The 13979-nt window shown below is 51.5% G+C and overlaps 1 protein-coding gene and 1 non-coding gene across 2 annotated transcripts in view; one reads left to right on the top strand and one right to left on the bottom strand.

Annotated features, from left to right (window-relative positions):
- Cfap74 (cilia and flagella associated protein 74) overlaps positions 1-13979 on the bottom strand; it is a 51550-nt gene that overhangs the window by 31782 nt on the left and 5789 nt on the right. Inside the window, exons 2-12 of the mRNA XM_051171706.1 lie at positions 13949-13979; positions 12453-12525; positions 12195-12338; positions 10959-11057; positions 9431-9535; positions 6070-6243; positions 5118-5228; positions 4387-4489; positions 2847-3004; positions 1505-1706; positions 556-714 (exon numbers count right to left, since the gene is read on the bottom strand). The exon at positions 13949-13979 is cut by the window's right edge and continues 44 nt beyond it. Of these exons, the coding sequence (XP_051027663.1) occupies positions 556-714; positions 1505-1706; positions 2847-3004; positions 4387-4489; positions 5118-5228; positions 6070-6243; positions 9431-9535; positions 10959-11057; positions 12195-12338; positions 12453-12525; positions 13949-13979 (1359 nt within the window). The remainder of the gene's footprint in view (positions 1-555; positions 715-1504; positions 1707-2846; positions 3005-4386; positions 4490-5117; positions 5229-6069; positions 6244-9430; positions 9536-10958; positions 11058-12194; positions 12339-12452; positions 12526-13948) is intronic.
- LOC127212132 (U6 spliceosomal RNA) lies at positions 1017-1120 on the top strand. Its single transcript, XR_007833513.1, has one exon. It is a non-coding gene; the product is annotated as a U6 spliceosomal RNA (small nuclear RNA).

Here is a 13979-nt window from a genome sequence, read left to right as displayed (position 1 = left end):
CTGGATTTAAATGGAATGGCCAACCCAGTCTGCCTTCTTCACGGCTCCCTAGAAGCAGGAAAACCAAATCTCTTGGTCCTGGCAGTGGGGTTAACTAGTGTCCACAGAAGCCGAGAGGACCCAGCTGCAGAAGGTATGTGAGCTGTGCCTTTTGGAAACTGTAGCATTCTGGGTGATGCATGTTTCTTGAAAAGGGCCACTAAAGAAAGTTTAAACTCATGGGGTTTTGGTGTTCTGAGACAGGGTTTCTCTGTGTAGCCCTGGCTGTCCTGGACTCACTCTGTAGACCAGGCTGGCCTTGAATTCACAGAGATCCCCTGCCTCTGCCTCCCGAGTGCTGGGATTACAGGCGTGCGCCCTCCCATCCTCCCATCCCCCCACTTCCCCAGTCCATATCTCTTGGTGATTATGGGAAGGCAAGAAGGACCTAGAGTTTGGAAGAGGCAGTGCCAGGCACAGGATGGGGCAGTAGGTGGACAGTTGCCTCTAGGAATCTGGAGTCTCATTGTGGTTCAGGGTACCTCTGCCAAGGACCTGACCGAGGAAAGCAGTTACCTGATATGATTTGTACTCTTTGCTCCAAAGCCCTGGGATGTCTGGTTCAGCCAGTATCTCATCCTCTGTACTGCTGGCTCCCAGGTCCACCTGCACGGACTCGCTGGATATGGCTTTCAGTAGACAGAAAGGTTTGGGTTGAAACGCCATCTCATTTTCCTGCCAGCAGAAGTGTGATGGAGTAAGACAAGCTCAGCACAGGACGGAGCAGGCACAGTGAGCAGGAAGAAAGCAAACCCTGGGACCCTACCGGGACGGCCTGACCAAGTGCACTGTGTTCTTCTATTTCTTTGTTTTGTTTTGTTTTTCGAGACAGGGTTTCTCTACGTAGTCCTGGCTGTCCCGGAACTCACTATGCAGACCAGGCTAGGCTTGAACTCACAGCTATCTGCTTGTCTCTGCCTCCCCAGTGCTGGGATGAAAGGAATTCTTTTGTTGTTTACAGAGAATTGTATACACATAAATCCTTGTAACTTTTCCATATAAAATTGGAACGATACAGAGAAGATTAGCATGACCCTTGCACAAGGACGACACGCAAATTTGTGAAGCATTCCATGAGCTGGCGTGGTGGCGCATGCCTTTAATCCCAGCACTCGGGAGGCAGAGGCAGGTGGATTGCTGTGAGTTTGAGGCAAGTCCAGGACAGCCAAGGTTACACAGAGAAATCCTGTCTTGAAAAACCAAAAAATAAAATAAAATAGAATACAACATACACACATCTATGGATTACTGAATGCCTTCCTGTATTGTTCAGCAGACCCCACAAGAAAGTCCTCTTCGTCCACCATCCCGGCAGTGATGCTCATTGTGTTGGCCAACGTGAGGAACGTACCTGAGGGAGAGCAGGCCCCTGGCGGGCATCACAGGCATGGTCACACCTGGGCCTTTGGCCCTTCCCGCCTGCACTTTCAAGTGCCTGACCTCAACTTGAAAATGTCCTACTTACCAGCAGGTGGGTGTCAGTCTTGACGGTCTTCCCTTCACAGAAGTCAGAGATGTACTTCCAGGTCCTGTCTCTCAGAGTCCACTTGTCTGTGGCCTTACAGGGGGGATGCTGTCTCTTCCTCCTGTGCTCTTCCTCAGCTTCCTCTTTCAAAATCCGGCTTACAATTTCCTGCTTCCGGAGTTTCTGCTCCTCTTCAAAAGCCCTGTGGGTAGTGCTCCTCAGTAAGAGCCAGGTGCAAGCTGGGCAGTGGCGACAGGGTTAGGTATGGTGTTCCTTTTGCTCTCTGGTCCTCCAGCCTAGGCGGGGTCTGGTGTAAGGACGCCGTATCTTGGATGAGCTCTAAGCTCCAAGGAGAGTGTGACAGACAGAGCTCATAAGGGACACTAGACTGGAGATGACGTGAATCCTCACCTGACCTTTCCCTGTCTTGCCCTGGGCAGCTCTGTGTTTTTCTTTCTTTTTTTTTTTTCCTGGTTTTTTTGAAACAGGGTTTCTCTGTGTAGCCCTGGCTGTCCTGGACTCACTTTGTGGACCAGGCTGGCCTTGAACTCACAGTGATCTGCCTGCCTCTGCCTCCCGAGTGCTGGGATTAAAGGCGTGCGCCACCACCGCCCGGCGCAGCTCTGCATTTGCCCTAGCTAGCTTTCACCTGTCTCACTCAGTCCAGTCTAAAGTCCCTGCATAACACTTGGCCCTCATGAGCCGCCACCCTAGTGTCTAGGCTGACAGCTGAGGAGACCCAGACGAAATAACAGGCACAGACAACACTAGGGTGTGGTGACAAAAGGCACAGACAACACTAGGGTGGTGACAACAGGCACAGACAACACTAGGGTGTGGGGACATCTCCCTCCCTGTTCTCAGATTCACGATGGTCGTGTCTTGCGCGGGACCACCCAGGCAGCCCGTGAGCACCACATCACCTGATCTGTGTGTAAGGTGGGAAGGACCGGATGTGGCGCAGGCCTTGTTACAAACCGTGAGACCAAGGAAGAAGCACTGGCCACTGGCCTGGGGAGACCACAGCACATAGCAACGGGTGGTGAGGGAAGAGTGAGCCCTAGGCACCCCGAGGAGGTCGTCACAGGAGCTCAGGGAGCCGAGAGGAGTGAGGAAAGCGGTATCCTAGCCCCACTAAATGCCTGGACCAAAAGCCCCTCAAGTGGTAGAGTCCCTTGGAGACCTCTGCGGCGGAGGGTTGCGGGGCGGGTCCTGCAGTCTCCCACAGCCCATGTCTGCTTCTCCTGAAAAGTCTGGGCAGAGTTCACTTTGTTGCTTTTCAGTGGTGAGGCTAAGCTTTCTGGTTCTCTTTGGGCCCGGACAGGTGTCTCCCAGCTCTCACCGCCTCTGGGCTTCCAGTTCCTGGTGTCTGCGCTGATGGGAAAGGTGCTTGAACGCATCTCCACCCTGGGCCAGGATCACTTCTTTCTCGTTAAGGGCCTTTTGCGTAGCCAGTTCTGCCTTTTTTTGGCCCCATGTTTGGAACTTCTTTAGTGTTTCCTGAAGATAGAGAACTCTAAGGTCACAGTACCAGCATGTGCCCACACGTGCCCACACACACGAGCACACACTGGCACACACACACGCACGCATACACACACACATGCACACACACACAAGCATGCATGTATGCACACGCACAAGCACACACACACAAGCATGCACGCATACACACACACAAGCACACACACACAAGCATGCACGTATGCACACACAAGCACACTCACATTACTCATATTCAGATCTTTTCTTTGAATCAATGCTGAAACCTGTGGGTCCCCTTGGTATGGGACTCTGTGTGGTTGTGTGATGTTAGGTGTTTCTCACCCAGCCTGCAGCTGTGGGTCCCCTAGGTATGGGACTCTGTGTGGTTGTGTGATGTTAGGTGTTTCTCACCCAGCCTGCAGCTGTGGGTCCCCTAGGTATGGGACTCTGTGTGGTTGTGCCATGTTGGGTGTTTCTCACCCAGCCTGCAGCTGTGGGTCCCCTAGGTATGTGACTCTGTGTGGTTGTGCCATGTTGGGTGTTTCTCACCCAGCCTGCAGCTGTGGGTCCCCTCGGTATGTGACTCTGTGTGGTTGTGTGATGTTGGGTGTTTCTCACCCAGCCTGCAGCTGTGGGTCCCCTCGGTATGGGACTCTGTGTGGTTGTGTGATGTTGGGTGTTTCTCACCCAGCCTGCAGCTGTGGGTCCCCTAGGTATGGGACTCTGTGTGGTTGTGTCATGTTGGGTGTTTCTCACCCAGCCTGCAGCTGTGGGTCCCCTAGGTATGGGACTCTGTGTGGTTGTGTGATGTCCACCCTCTCCTATGGGTTCCTTGCCTCTGAGTCTTCAGGCTGTGGTGGCCCGTCCTTCCCTGTACCACACACCCCTACCTCCCCAGAGCTCTGGCCTTTCACTATCCTCTCAGGGCAGAGCTAAGTTCTTCTTTTTCTCCTGGACCACAGTTCCTGTGTGCAGTCCAGGCAGGAAGCCTGTGATGGAGGCATGGCAAACGTTCAGGGAGCAGCTGAGCAGGCTAGTTGGTTAGCTATTCCAGAAAGGCTGGGGCAGGGGCCCACGTGGCTGGGGGCGTGGGATGGCACTGGGGCCTGTGTGGCTGGCAGGGTGGGGTGGGGTGGTGGTTCTGTGGCCCGTGTGGCTGGTGGGGGGTGGTGGTGTTGCTGGAGCCTGTGTGGCTGGCGGGGGTGGGGTGGTGGGGGGTGGTGGGGTGGGGTGGGGCCCGCGTGGCTGGCAGGGGTTGCTGGGGGTGCTAGGGCCCGCGTGGCTGGCGGGGACGGGTGGGGTGGGGTGGGGCCCGCGTGGCTGGTGGGGGGGGGTGGTAGCGCTGGGGCCCGCGTGGCTGGCGGGGACGGGGTGGGGTGGGGTGGGGCTCTGCCTACCCGACTGGCAGTGATGTTGTTCTTCAGCGCCAACACCGCGTCCATGCGCCGTCTCATGTGCTTGCGGGACTCCATCTCCTCCTTCTGCTCCCGCTCACGAATTCTGCCGTAATGCACATTTTATTTATTTTTTGTGTTTGTTTGTTTGTTGCTTTGAGACAGGGTCTTTCTGAGTGATGTGTGTGCCACAGGCGGGCATGGTGGTACACGCCTTTAATTCCGGCACTTGGGAGGCAGAGGCAGGTGGATTTCTATGAGTTTGAGGCCAGCCTGTTCTACAGAGTGAGTTCAGGACAGTCAGGGCTGTTAAACCGAGAAACCCTGTCTCAAAAAACCAAAAAATAAAAAATGAATAGTGTGTGCCACTATGCTTGTTGTAATATGAATTTCAATAGGAGCATATGCAGGCAATGCTAACAATTACAGAGTTATATGAGCCTTAGATGCTGGTTATTTCTACAATACAAGCGGACAAGCAGAGCATGCTCTGCCCTCCAGGGCCTGGCCCTCAGGGACAGGTGACTGGGGGTGTTCTCTAGACCCTGGGGCCTCACTGTCTCTCATGCTCCTTTTCAAATACAAATAGCAGATTTAAAAAAGAACTCCAGTTTTATTTGTTTCTGATGATTAAGTAATTACTTAATTAGGGAACTTCAAAGTGAAATGTAGGAACCCACATTCCTGGATTCTTCAAGGGTGTTGACAGAGGAAACTTAAAGGTGAAAACCCACCTCCCCAGAGAGGCCTTCAGGAACTTCACCGCAACTCTGTGGTTCCTCTGGGCATCGTCCACCAGCTTCTGATGTCTCAGCCCGAGCTCCTTTTGCACATGCAAAGATTTCCTGCAGAGACACAGGGAAACAGATGTGACGGTGACACAGGGCCACAGGTGTTACGGTGCCCCTGGGGCTCTGGGATGAGGAAGTCACCAAAACCAGGAATGACCCAGGCTGAGCAGGAGTCTGGCAGGAGAAGCGAACAGCAAAAATGATGAGACAAAGAGAAAAGAATGGGAGCCGGGAGCCATGGCGCACGTCTTTAAGCCCAGCACTTGGGAGGCAGAGGCAGGCGGATCACTGTGAGTTCAAGGCCAGCCTGGTCTATACAGTGAGTCCAGGACAGCCAGGGCTACACAGAGAAACCCTGTCTCAAAACAAGCAAACAAAACAAATAACCAAAAGGGGGAAAAAGAGATAAGAGTGGTTTCTCAGCCGGGTGTGGTGACGCACGCCTTTAACCCCAGCACTTGGGAGGAAGAGGCAGGTGGATCACTGTGAGTTCGAGGCCAGCCTGGTCTACAGAGCCAGTCCAGGACAGCCAAGGCTACACAGCGAGACCTTGTCTCGAAAAACAAACAGACAAACAAACAAACAAAAAGAGTGGTTTCCTATCTTGGGAGGGCAGAGCCCAGTTGAGCAGAGACAGCGCCACCTCAGAGCACGCACAGGAGCTGCGCTTGTGAGCTCCAAGGCTTGTGCAGGCAAAGGAGCATCCAGATGTGTGATGGGGCCAGAGAACAGCACAGGAGGAAAGGGGTGAAAACGTGCAGAGGGGAGGCTCTGATGGTCTCCATGGTGACTGTCGTAGGCAGGACCCATGCATGGCACATACACAAAAAGAAGGAGCTGTGAGCTGAGTCTGGAAAGACTTGGTGTACAAGGGCCAGGCCTGTGTGGCGCTTACCGGGCCCTCAGCAGGCGGTTCCGCTCCACCTTCTCGAGTGCCTCTTTCTCCTTTTGGAGCTGCTGCGCTGCGTGCACCTCGAGGCTCCTCTGCCTAGCTTCTGCTTCCTCTTCACTGTGCTTCCGGACTTCCTCAAACTGCCCCTTCTGCATCTCAATGTGCCACATGGCATTCCTTATGAAAATAAAGCATCTGCTGTTTATGGGAGCTGAGGGTTTGCAGACCTGGGTCCAACCATTTGTGAAGCCTCCATCTGGGGATTAGACAGATCTTTATTTTGATAAGCGCTCTAGGCAGATAGCAGACACCACTAATGAGGAGTCAGCGCCCTCCTGTGAGGCTTCCACTTGGCTCAATATTATCAGAGAATGAGGCCTCACACCTAGTCTCTAAACTTAGGAAAATCACCATCACAAGTCTAGCCTGAGCTAGCATCTGGTCTCAGGCACTCACCCGGCCCACGGATGGAGTCAGCCCGCTGTGGTGGCCTAGCCTGGCCTGAAGAAAGCAGTTAGCAAATGGGTTTCGGGAGCTACCTGGGGCCACTCCAGGTCTTCAAACAAGTTTGGGAAGAGGCCCAGAGAACGGCAGCAGACAGCCCTGCCCCGGGCAGACCTGGGCCACAAGGTGGCTGCCTGACTCTGTCATCAGCTATTGGTGAGTGCCGCGGCTGTGGCGGCTGTGACGTGCATAGCGCCCCGCAGGTTCCCAGCACAAGCCCAGGAAGTCTGCAGTTCGTCTTCATTTGGGACAAGTAGCAAGAGTGTAAACCAGAACTGTCTTTGCTAGAATGTAGGACGCCATGTAGCCACGTGTCTGCAGCAAGTCAAGGATGGTTTCCAGCCGTCACAGCGCACGCATCAAGACATGTGCTGCACAGTACTGACAGTGACTTAGAAGACCTTCTCCTGGGGCCTCACTCTGCCTGGAGGAGTCGCTAGACCAGAACTAATGAGAGAGGTGCTTGACTCTGGGACTCCAACACTGGGAAGAAGTATTCAAGCTGAACTTTTCATATCTGACAGTAAAGCAAATACTTCAAGCTTGTCCTGCAAAGCTGTAGATTTTTAATGTGTTAACTTGTTTTAGTCAGGGTTTCTATTACTGTGATGAAACACCATGACCAAAAAGCAAACTGGGGAGCAAAGGGTTAATTCGGCTCAGGCTTCCACATCACTGGTCATCTTGAAGGAAGTCAGGGCAGGAACCTGGCAGCAGGAGCTGATGCGGAGGCCATGGAGGGTGCTGCTTACTGCCTTTATAGATGGTTGTGAGCCATCATGTGGTTGCTGGGAATTGAACTCAGGACCTCTGGAAGAGCAGCTGGTGCTCTTAACCTCTGAGCTATCTCTCCAGTCCCTCAGCTTGCTTCTTCATAGAACCAAGGACCACCAGCCCTGGGATGGCACCACCCACAAAGGACCAGGCCCTCCCCCATTGATCACTAACTGAGAAGATCTCACAGCTGGATCCCATGGAGACATTTCCTCAACCGAGGCTCCTTCCTCTCTGGTGACTCTAGTTTGTGCCAAGTTGACACACAAAACCAGACAGTACATTTACATTAAGAAAGTTTTCTTCCATTATTATATTATTTTTTTAAATCATGATTACAGAGTTGAGTGCAGTCTTTTTCCTCAATCAGTTCAATGGCAGCTACAGGAAATCTGAACTATGAGTTGAAATACTCAAAGTTTGGGCTGGATAAATGGCTCAGAGGTTAAGAGCACTGCTTGCTTTTCCAAAGTTCCTGAGTTCAATTCCCAGCAACCACATGGTGGCTCAGAACCATCTATAATGAGATCTGGTGCCCTCTTCTGGTATACAGGTGTACATGCAGGCAGAGTACTGTATACATAATAAAAAAATAAAAATAAAATCTTAAAAAAAAAAAAGAAGAAGAAGCCCGGTGGTGTTGGCACACACTTTTAATCCCAGCACTTGGGAGGCAGAAGCAGGTGGATTGCTGTGAGTTCAAGACCAGCCTGGTCTACAAAGCAAGTCCAGAATAGCCAAGGCTACACAGAGAAACCCTGTCTTGGAAAGAAAGAAAGAAAGAAAGAAAGAAAGAAAGAAAGAAAGAAAGAAAGAAAGACAGACAGACACACAGAAAGACAGACACACAGACAGACTCGAAATTCCTCAATGTAGGGGAAGAAAGAACCCATGAGTCTCGAGAGAACATGCTACAGACGTTTTATCTTGAGGAGGGAACATTCACTATGTCCATTGTGGCTCCCCAAAACCACAGTTCCATGACATATATTAGGGACACAGATGTGTGAAACACTCCCATAGAAACAGGTTCTGACTGAGTGTGGTGGCGCACACCTTTAACCCCAGAACTTGGGAGGCAGAGGCAGGCAGATCACGGTGAGTTCGAGGCCAGCCTGGTCTACAAAGCGAGTCCAGGACAGCCAAGCTACACAGAGAAACCCTGTCTTGGAAAACCAAAAAAAAAGAAAGAAAGAAAGAAACGGGTTCTGGGTTCTGTATTGATGGAGTCCTGAGAGGCTGAAGCCAGGTGGCTATGCTTGGCCAGAGCAGAGGTGGGCTCAGTGTATCTCCATGAAAACAGAATAAAGGGTGTTGAGGATGTGGCAAATCTCAGATCCACACAAATAGATACACGCACCACTAGAGACCTTCATTTGAATCCCCAGTGTGGTCAGAGAGCCATGACAGCAAGAGAGGCTTTAAAGAAAAGGGATGCTACGGGCCGCGGGGACAGGGACGGTCCATTGCTAGGCTCTGGTTCTGTCCACAGACTGGTCTGCTGTCATGTAACAGCAGATCTGTGCTCTGGACGCAGCCTAGGGAGCAGCCCTGTGCTCACTGGACTGTACGTGTTGGGGGCCCTTGCTGCTGCTATCGTGAGCTGTTTGTACCCCAGAAGAAGCCCTCTCTGTGTGGATTTGTGAGAGGCATTTCTAGTTTGCAATCTAAACTCTCACTAGCAAAACATTTAAATTCAGGCTCCCCCAACCCCCCGAAGATTCTAGAAAAGCTGAGAGTACTTTTTAAATCTTAATGCCAGGGATCAAATCAGAGCTTTATGCAGGCTATTCAACTGGTCTACACTGAGCCCCAGGCCACGAGTACCGGAGGCGGGAAGGTGCTGATTATATAGTTACTAAGAATATAAACAAAAGTGAGAAAATTGGAAAATAAATAACCAACATACATTGTTTTCTTTCAGCCACTTTAACATGTTACCTCTTAATTTCTGAGCGTCTAGAGAGTGAGAAGCTAATTACTCTTCATACTCAGGGTTAGGAATTGTCCCACAGACTCTGTGTCCTGCGTATGCCAGCCAGGTGCTGACTTAGGACAGCGGTCTCCCAGGCTCTCCCAAACGTACTCGCTGTCCTTCAGCAGGGCCGTGATCTTGGACTGCAGGTCTTTCTCACTCTCCAGCTCCTTCTGCCGGCACCTGGATGCAGCCTGAAGGCGGCCCACAGCAGCCCTGGAGCACAGCAACAGATAAAGCATGGCCACGTCAGCACTCGGCTCACTGAGAAGGAGAGCTGAGCACAGCCAGGCTTTCCCTTGGCCAACCCACACTCAGGAGGAGATCTATCCTGTGGTGTCATGTAAGGTACTTCCTAAACCCACTTTCAGCTGGGAAAACAGCACCAAGGCAGGGCCTCATACGGGGTCTGTGGAGGTTGGAGGCCATCGGGCAGGGTTTTCTGCTTTCATCACCAGTCAGGCAATCTCTTCTATTGGCCTCTCACTTTCTCTCAGGGAAGTCAAATTCGTGCTTGTCAGGCCCCTCAGAGCATAAGGCGCAGGCACACTTGCTGAACTACCACCAGGGCCTGGTATACTACCTCAGAGCCGCCGCCGGGTCTGCACTCCACCCCTCTTCCTCCCTCACAGTGTGTTGGGACCCATTATACCACCAGAGGCAAGCACTTTACAAATGGTGAGCAGGTCTCCCTTCTCAGTAGTAACATGTTTGAAGGGAAAAGCCAAAAGGCCTCACGAATGGGAAGAGCTGAGGACGTGGTGGGGAGGGGGGCGGGGTGGAGGGTGCCGGGGTTGTGCGGGGGGAGGGGCTGGGTGAAGAATGCTCTGTGCTTGTATAGTTCTGGGAAGCACGTTTCCAGGCATGGACCGACCTGGGATTATTTGTGGACACTGAAGCTGTTGATCCACAGAGGTAGGTGGGGTTTTAAATCCCACAAAGAGCCAGACGTGGTGGCTCAGGCTTGTAATCTTAGCACTTGGGGTGCATGAGACTGGAGGGCAGCGTGGACTACAGAGTGAGGCTCTGTCTCCAAGTCAAAGGGTATACTCGCTTTCTAAGAAGCCATTTCCATTTTTACATGTGTGCACGTTCATGTGTGCGCATGTTTACATGTGTGTGCTCACATGTGTACATGTTTACATGTATGCGTGCTCATGTGTGTATATGTGGTAAGATGTCTTCCTCAATCATTCTCTTCCTCACTCTTTTGAAACAGGCTCTGAAATGGAATCAAACTCACAGACCCAGCTCGCCTTGCTCTTCAGGAAGAGCCCCGGATGCCCTGGGCCTGCTCCTCCTGTGTTGGGACTGCAGGTGTGCATCGGGCCTGCTCCTCCGGTGTTGGGACTGCAGGTGTGCATCCCTGTGCTCACACAGCTGGGATCAAACGCAGCTTCTCACTCTTGTGTAGCAAGTATTTCAGCAACTGAGCAGCTCCTACACTGACATTTCTTCTCGGTGTTATATTGTCTGTTTGCCACCCTGGAAGGATGCCAGCTGCCCACTGGCTGACTGAACACAGCTGGCACTTAGCACTCACCTTTGCTGCCTGAGTGAGTGCCATCTATGGGATGGCGCTATCTCTGCTATCAGGCAAACACGCTTGTCTAATCTCCTCCCCCACAGGAAGACCTACATGTTGTTGGCTTCTCTCTCCGTGGCGATCTCAGCTGCCAGGCTCTCCAGCTGTTTGGTGAGGAGGTCCATCCTCTGACGACAGACATGCAGCTCCCCTCTAAAACATGAAATAAGAATTGGCATAGTGTTTTCCTAAAATTCTAGCCTTGGATGGGGTGAGTGGAGCCGGAAAGAGAGAAGGCCCAGGCCAAGGACTAAGGATACTTTGTCTTTCTAGGGTTCTCGCCTACTCTAGGGGTCACTCGAGCAGGGTGTTTTCTGAAAGCCCTGCCAAAGGGGCTAGTCGGGTAAAGTCTCCCGAGGGTGATGCGCCTAGGGAGCAAAGCAGCTGCTGAGAATCTGCGTAAGAGCACACAGCTGCAAATGGCTGCAGCCTTCATCAGCATGTCCGAGCACAGAGCAGAGGCTCCCCGTGTAGGCTGGATGAAGTGTTCACTCCCGCTAGTGTGACTTTCACCACAGCCCGGAGTAACGGAGCAAAGTCTCAAGCAAGAGCTGTAAAGGCTTCTTGGAGGAGGATGAGAATTGCAGCATGAGGTTGCTACTAGACAGATCCTACACCCACAGGGGACATCATGTGCGGGTGCCATGTAAATGAGATTGCTACTGGACAGATCCTACACCCACAGGTGGCGTCACGTGCGGGTGCCATGTAGACACTAAAATAGGAGTGAAGTGCCAGATTCAACAAAAGCTTCATAGCTATGCCACGCATGTTGGCACGTGTTCAGTGGGAAAAGCTAGATAGCCATTAGCGCTGGGACACAGGGGACAGCTGCCTCTTATTAGTTTCCAACTTGTCTATATATTGGGGAACACAGTATTTCCAAGTGCCAGTGAGGCCGAGACCAGGAGGAGCCTGAGGAGTAAGAGGCTGTGCACTAAGGCCTCAGTTATACCGGAAATATGCAGAAGTCAGACAGTCATGGAGGACCATGCAGGGCTCAGGAGCACCCTGAGCTCTCTGGGATCTTGTCCAGACTGGGGTGGGGGAGGGGAGGACTATGCAGGGCTCAGGAGCACCAAGAGCTCTCTGGGATCTTGTCCAGGCTGGCTGGGGGGAGGTGGAGTCCTGGACACCACAGTTGTTCAGGCTTCTGAGATTGCTCCTTATAAAGACTCTGGCAGGACTCTCTTACACAGAACTTTCAAGAAAACAAAAGCCAGGACCTCCACATGGATGCTGTACAACCAGAGGGGTGGCTAGGCCATGGCCTTCAGCAAGCGGGCTAACCTGGTCTTCTGGATACAGAGGCTCTTCTCCTCATCCAGCTTGTCTAGGAGGTTCAGGCTCCTGCGGAGATGAAACGCCTGGACGGTGTTTTTGGTGGTTGTCTTCTGCATTTTCTTGGCATTCACTTCCTCTTCTTTTGGTGAACTTGAAATAAGAAGACAGCACTTGCTCCACACACACACATGACACACAGGGTGCTCCCCACCTGGCCACCCACGGCCGCCTTCAGAGGAAGAAGGCTGCATCTTCATCAATTACCAGTGTACAGTTTCCTCAAACTCCAGAGGAAGCAAGTCTACATCAAACTCTGGATCATCTAGCTGGATTCTTTCTAAAAACCAAGGAAAGAGTGAAAACAAATCAATAACAACAAAAAGCCAAACTGAAGAGCGAATGTGATGGCTCGAGCCCTTGTCCAGGCTCAGGAACAGTAAACGGAGAAGCAGGAACTCCAGGACAGATCCCGGGCGCTGGAGGCCTCCTGGGCTCTACGAGGCTCTGCCTCAGAACACAAACACAACAACAATAGTATCCGGAGACAAAGAAAAAACTGGTTTTTTGTTTGTTTTGAGACAGGGTTTCTCTGTGTAACAGAGTCTTGGCTGTCCTGGACTCACTTGTAGATCAGGCTGGCCTCACAGAGCTAGAAGGGTTCTTTAAAAATCTGAAAAACAAGCTGGGCATGGTGGTGCATGTCTTTAATCTCAGCACTTGGGAGGCAGAGGCAGGCAGATCTCGTGAGTTCGAGGCCAGCTTGGTCTACAAAGGGAGTCCAAGACAGCCAAGGCTACACAGAGAAACCCTGTCTCAGAAACGACAAAAAAAAAAAAAAAAAAAAAAGAATTATGGGGTTGAGCCGGGCGTCGTGGCGCACGCCTTTAATCCCAGCACTCGGGAGGCAGAGGCCGGCGGATTGCTGTGAGTTCAAGGCCAGCCTGGTCTACAAAGTGAGTCCAGGATGGCCAAGGCTACACAGAGAAACCCTGTCTCGAAAAAAAAAAAAAAAGAATTATGGGTTGATGTAAATATTACTGTAAAGAAACTGTAAAAGGCCTGAGCCTACCACAAGAATTAGGTTAGATGAGAGAGGGTCATAGAAATCAAGGGAGAAAAAAGGTCAGGGCCGAGGTGGGGTGGGGCAGGGTGGGGCTGGGGGTGGGGACCAGGTGGGGCAGGGACAGGGGTCCTCATAGACCCAGAAAGCATGGTCAGGGAGTCAAGTTTGTAAGCTGGAAGGGATACCAAATCAAGGACATCTCAGAAAAGTTTGGATCATCAGAATTTAAAAAAAGAAATTCTAAAGTATTCCAGAAAAAGAAAAATAAGTCACATTCAAAGGATTAAGATAAAAAATGGCATCAAGTGGGTTGGAGAGATGGCTCTGTGGTTAAGAGCCCTGGCTGCTCCTCCAGAGGACCCAAGTTCAATTCCCAGCACCCACATGGCAGCTCACCACTGTCTTAACTCCAGTTCCAGGGAATCCAACACCCCCACACAGACACACACACAATACACATGAGATAAAAATAAATAAAATTGGCATCAATTTACTAATGGTGATGATGGAAACCAGACAACTATGGGTTGCCACATTCAGACTCCTAACTGTTATTTATTATTTTTTAGCTAAAAACAATAGCTGAAGTTCCCCCATTTGAGAAATAAATATACTTTCCCTGGAATAAAGGGCAACCAAGGAGCATGCTGGTCTCCATGCTGTTCGGACTTGTCTGACTGGAAACAGATGCTATTACCTTCATCCATCGTAGGGAAGTTGTCCACAAA

This window comes from Acomys russatus, chromosome 29, assembly GCF_903995435.1.
Source record: "Acomys russatus chromosome 29, mAcoRus1.1, whole genome shotgun sequence".
Classification (NCBI taxonomy): Eukaryota; Metazoa; Chordata; class Mammalia; order Rodentia; family Muridae; genus Acomys; species Acomys russatus.
Note: the sequence above shows the minus strand (reverse complement) of the source record. Positions and strands in the feature narration are given on the sequence as shown.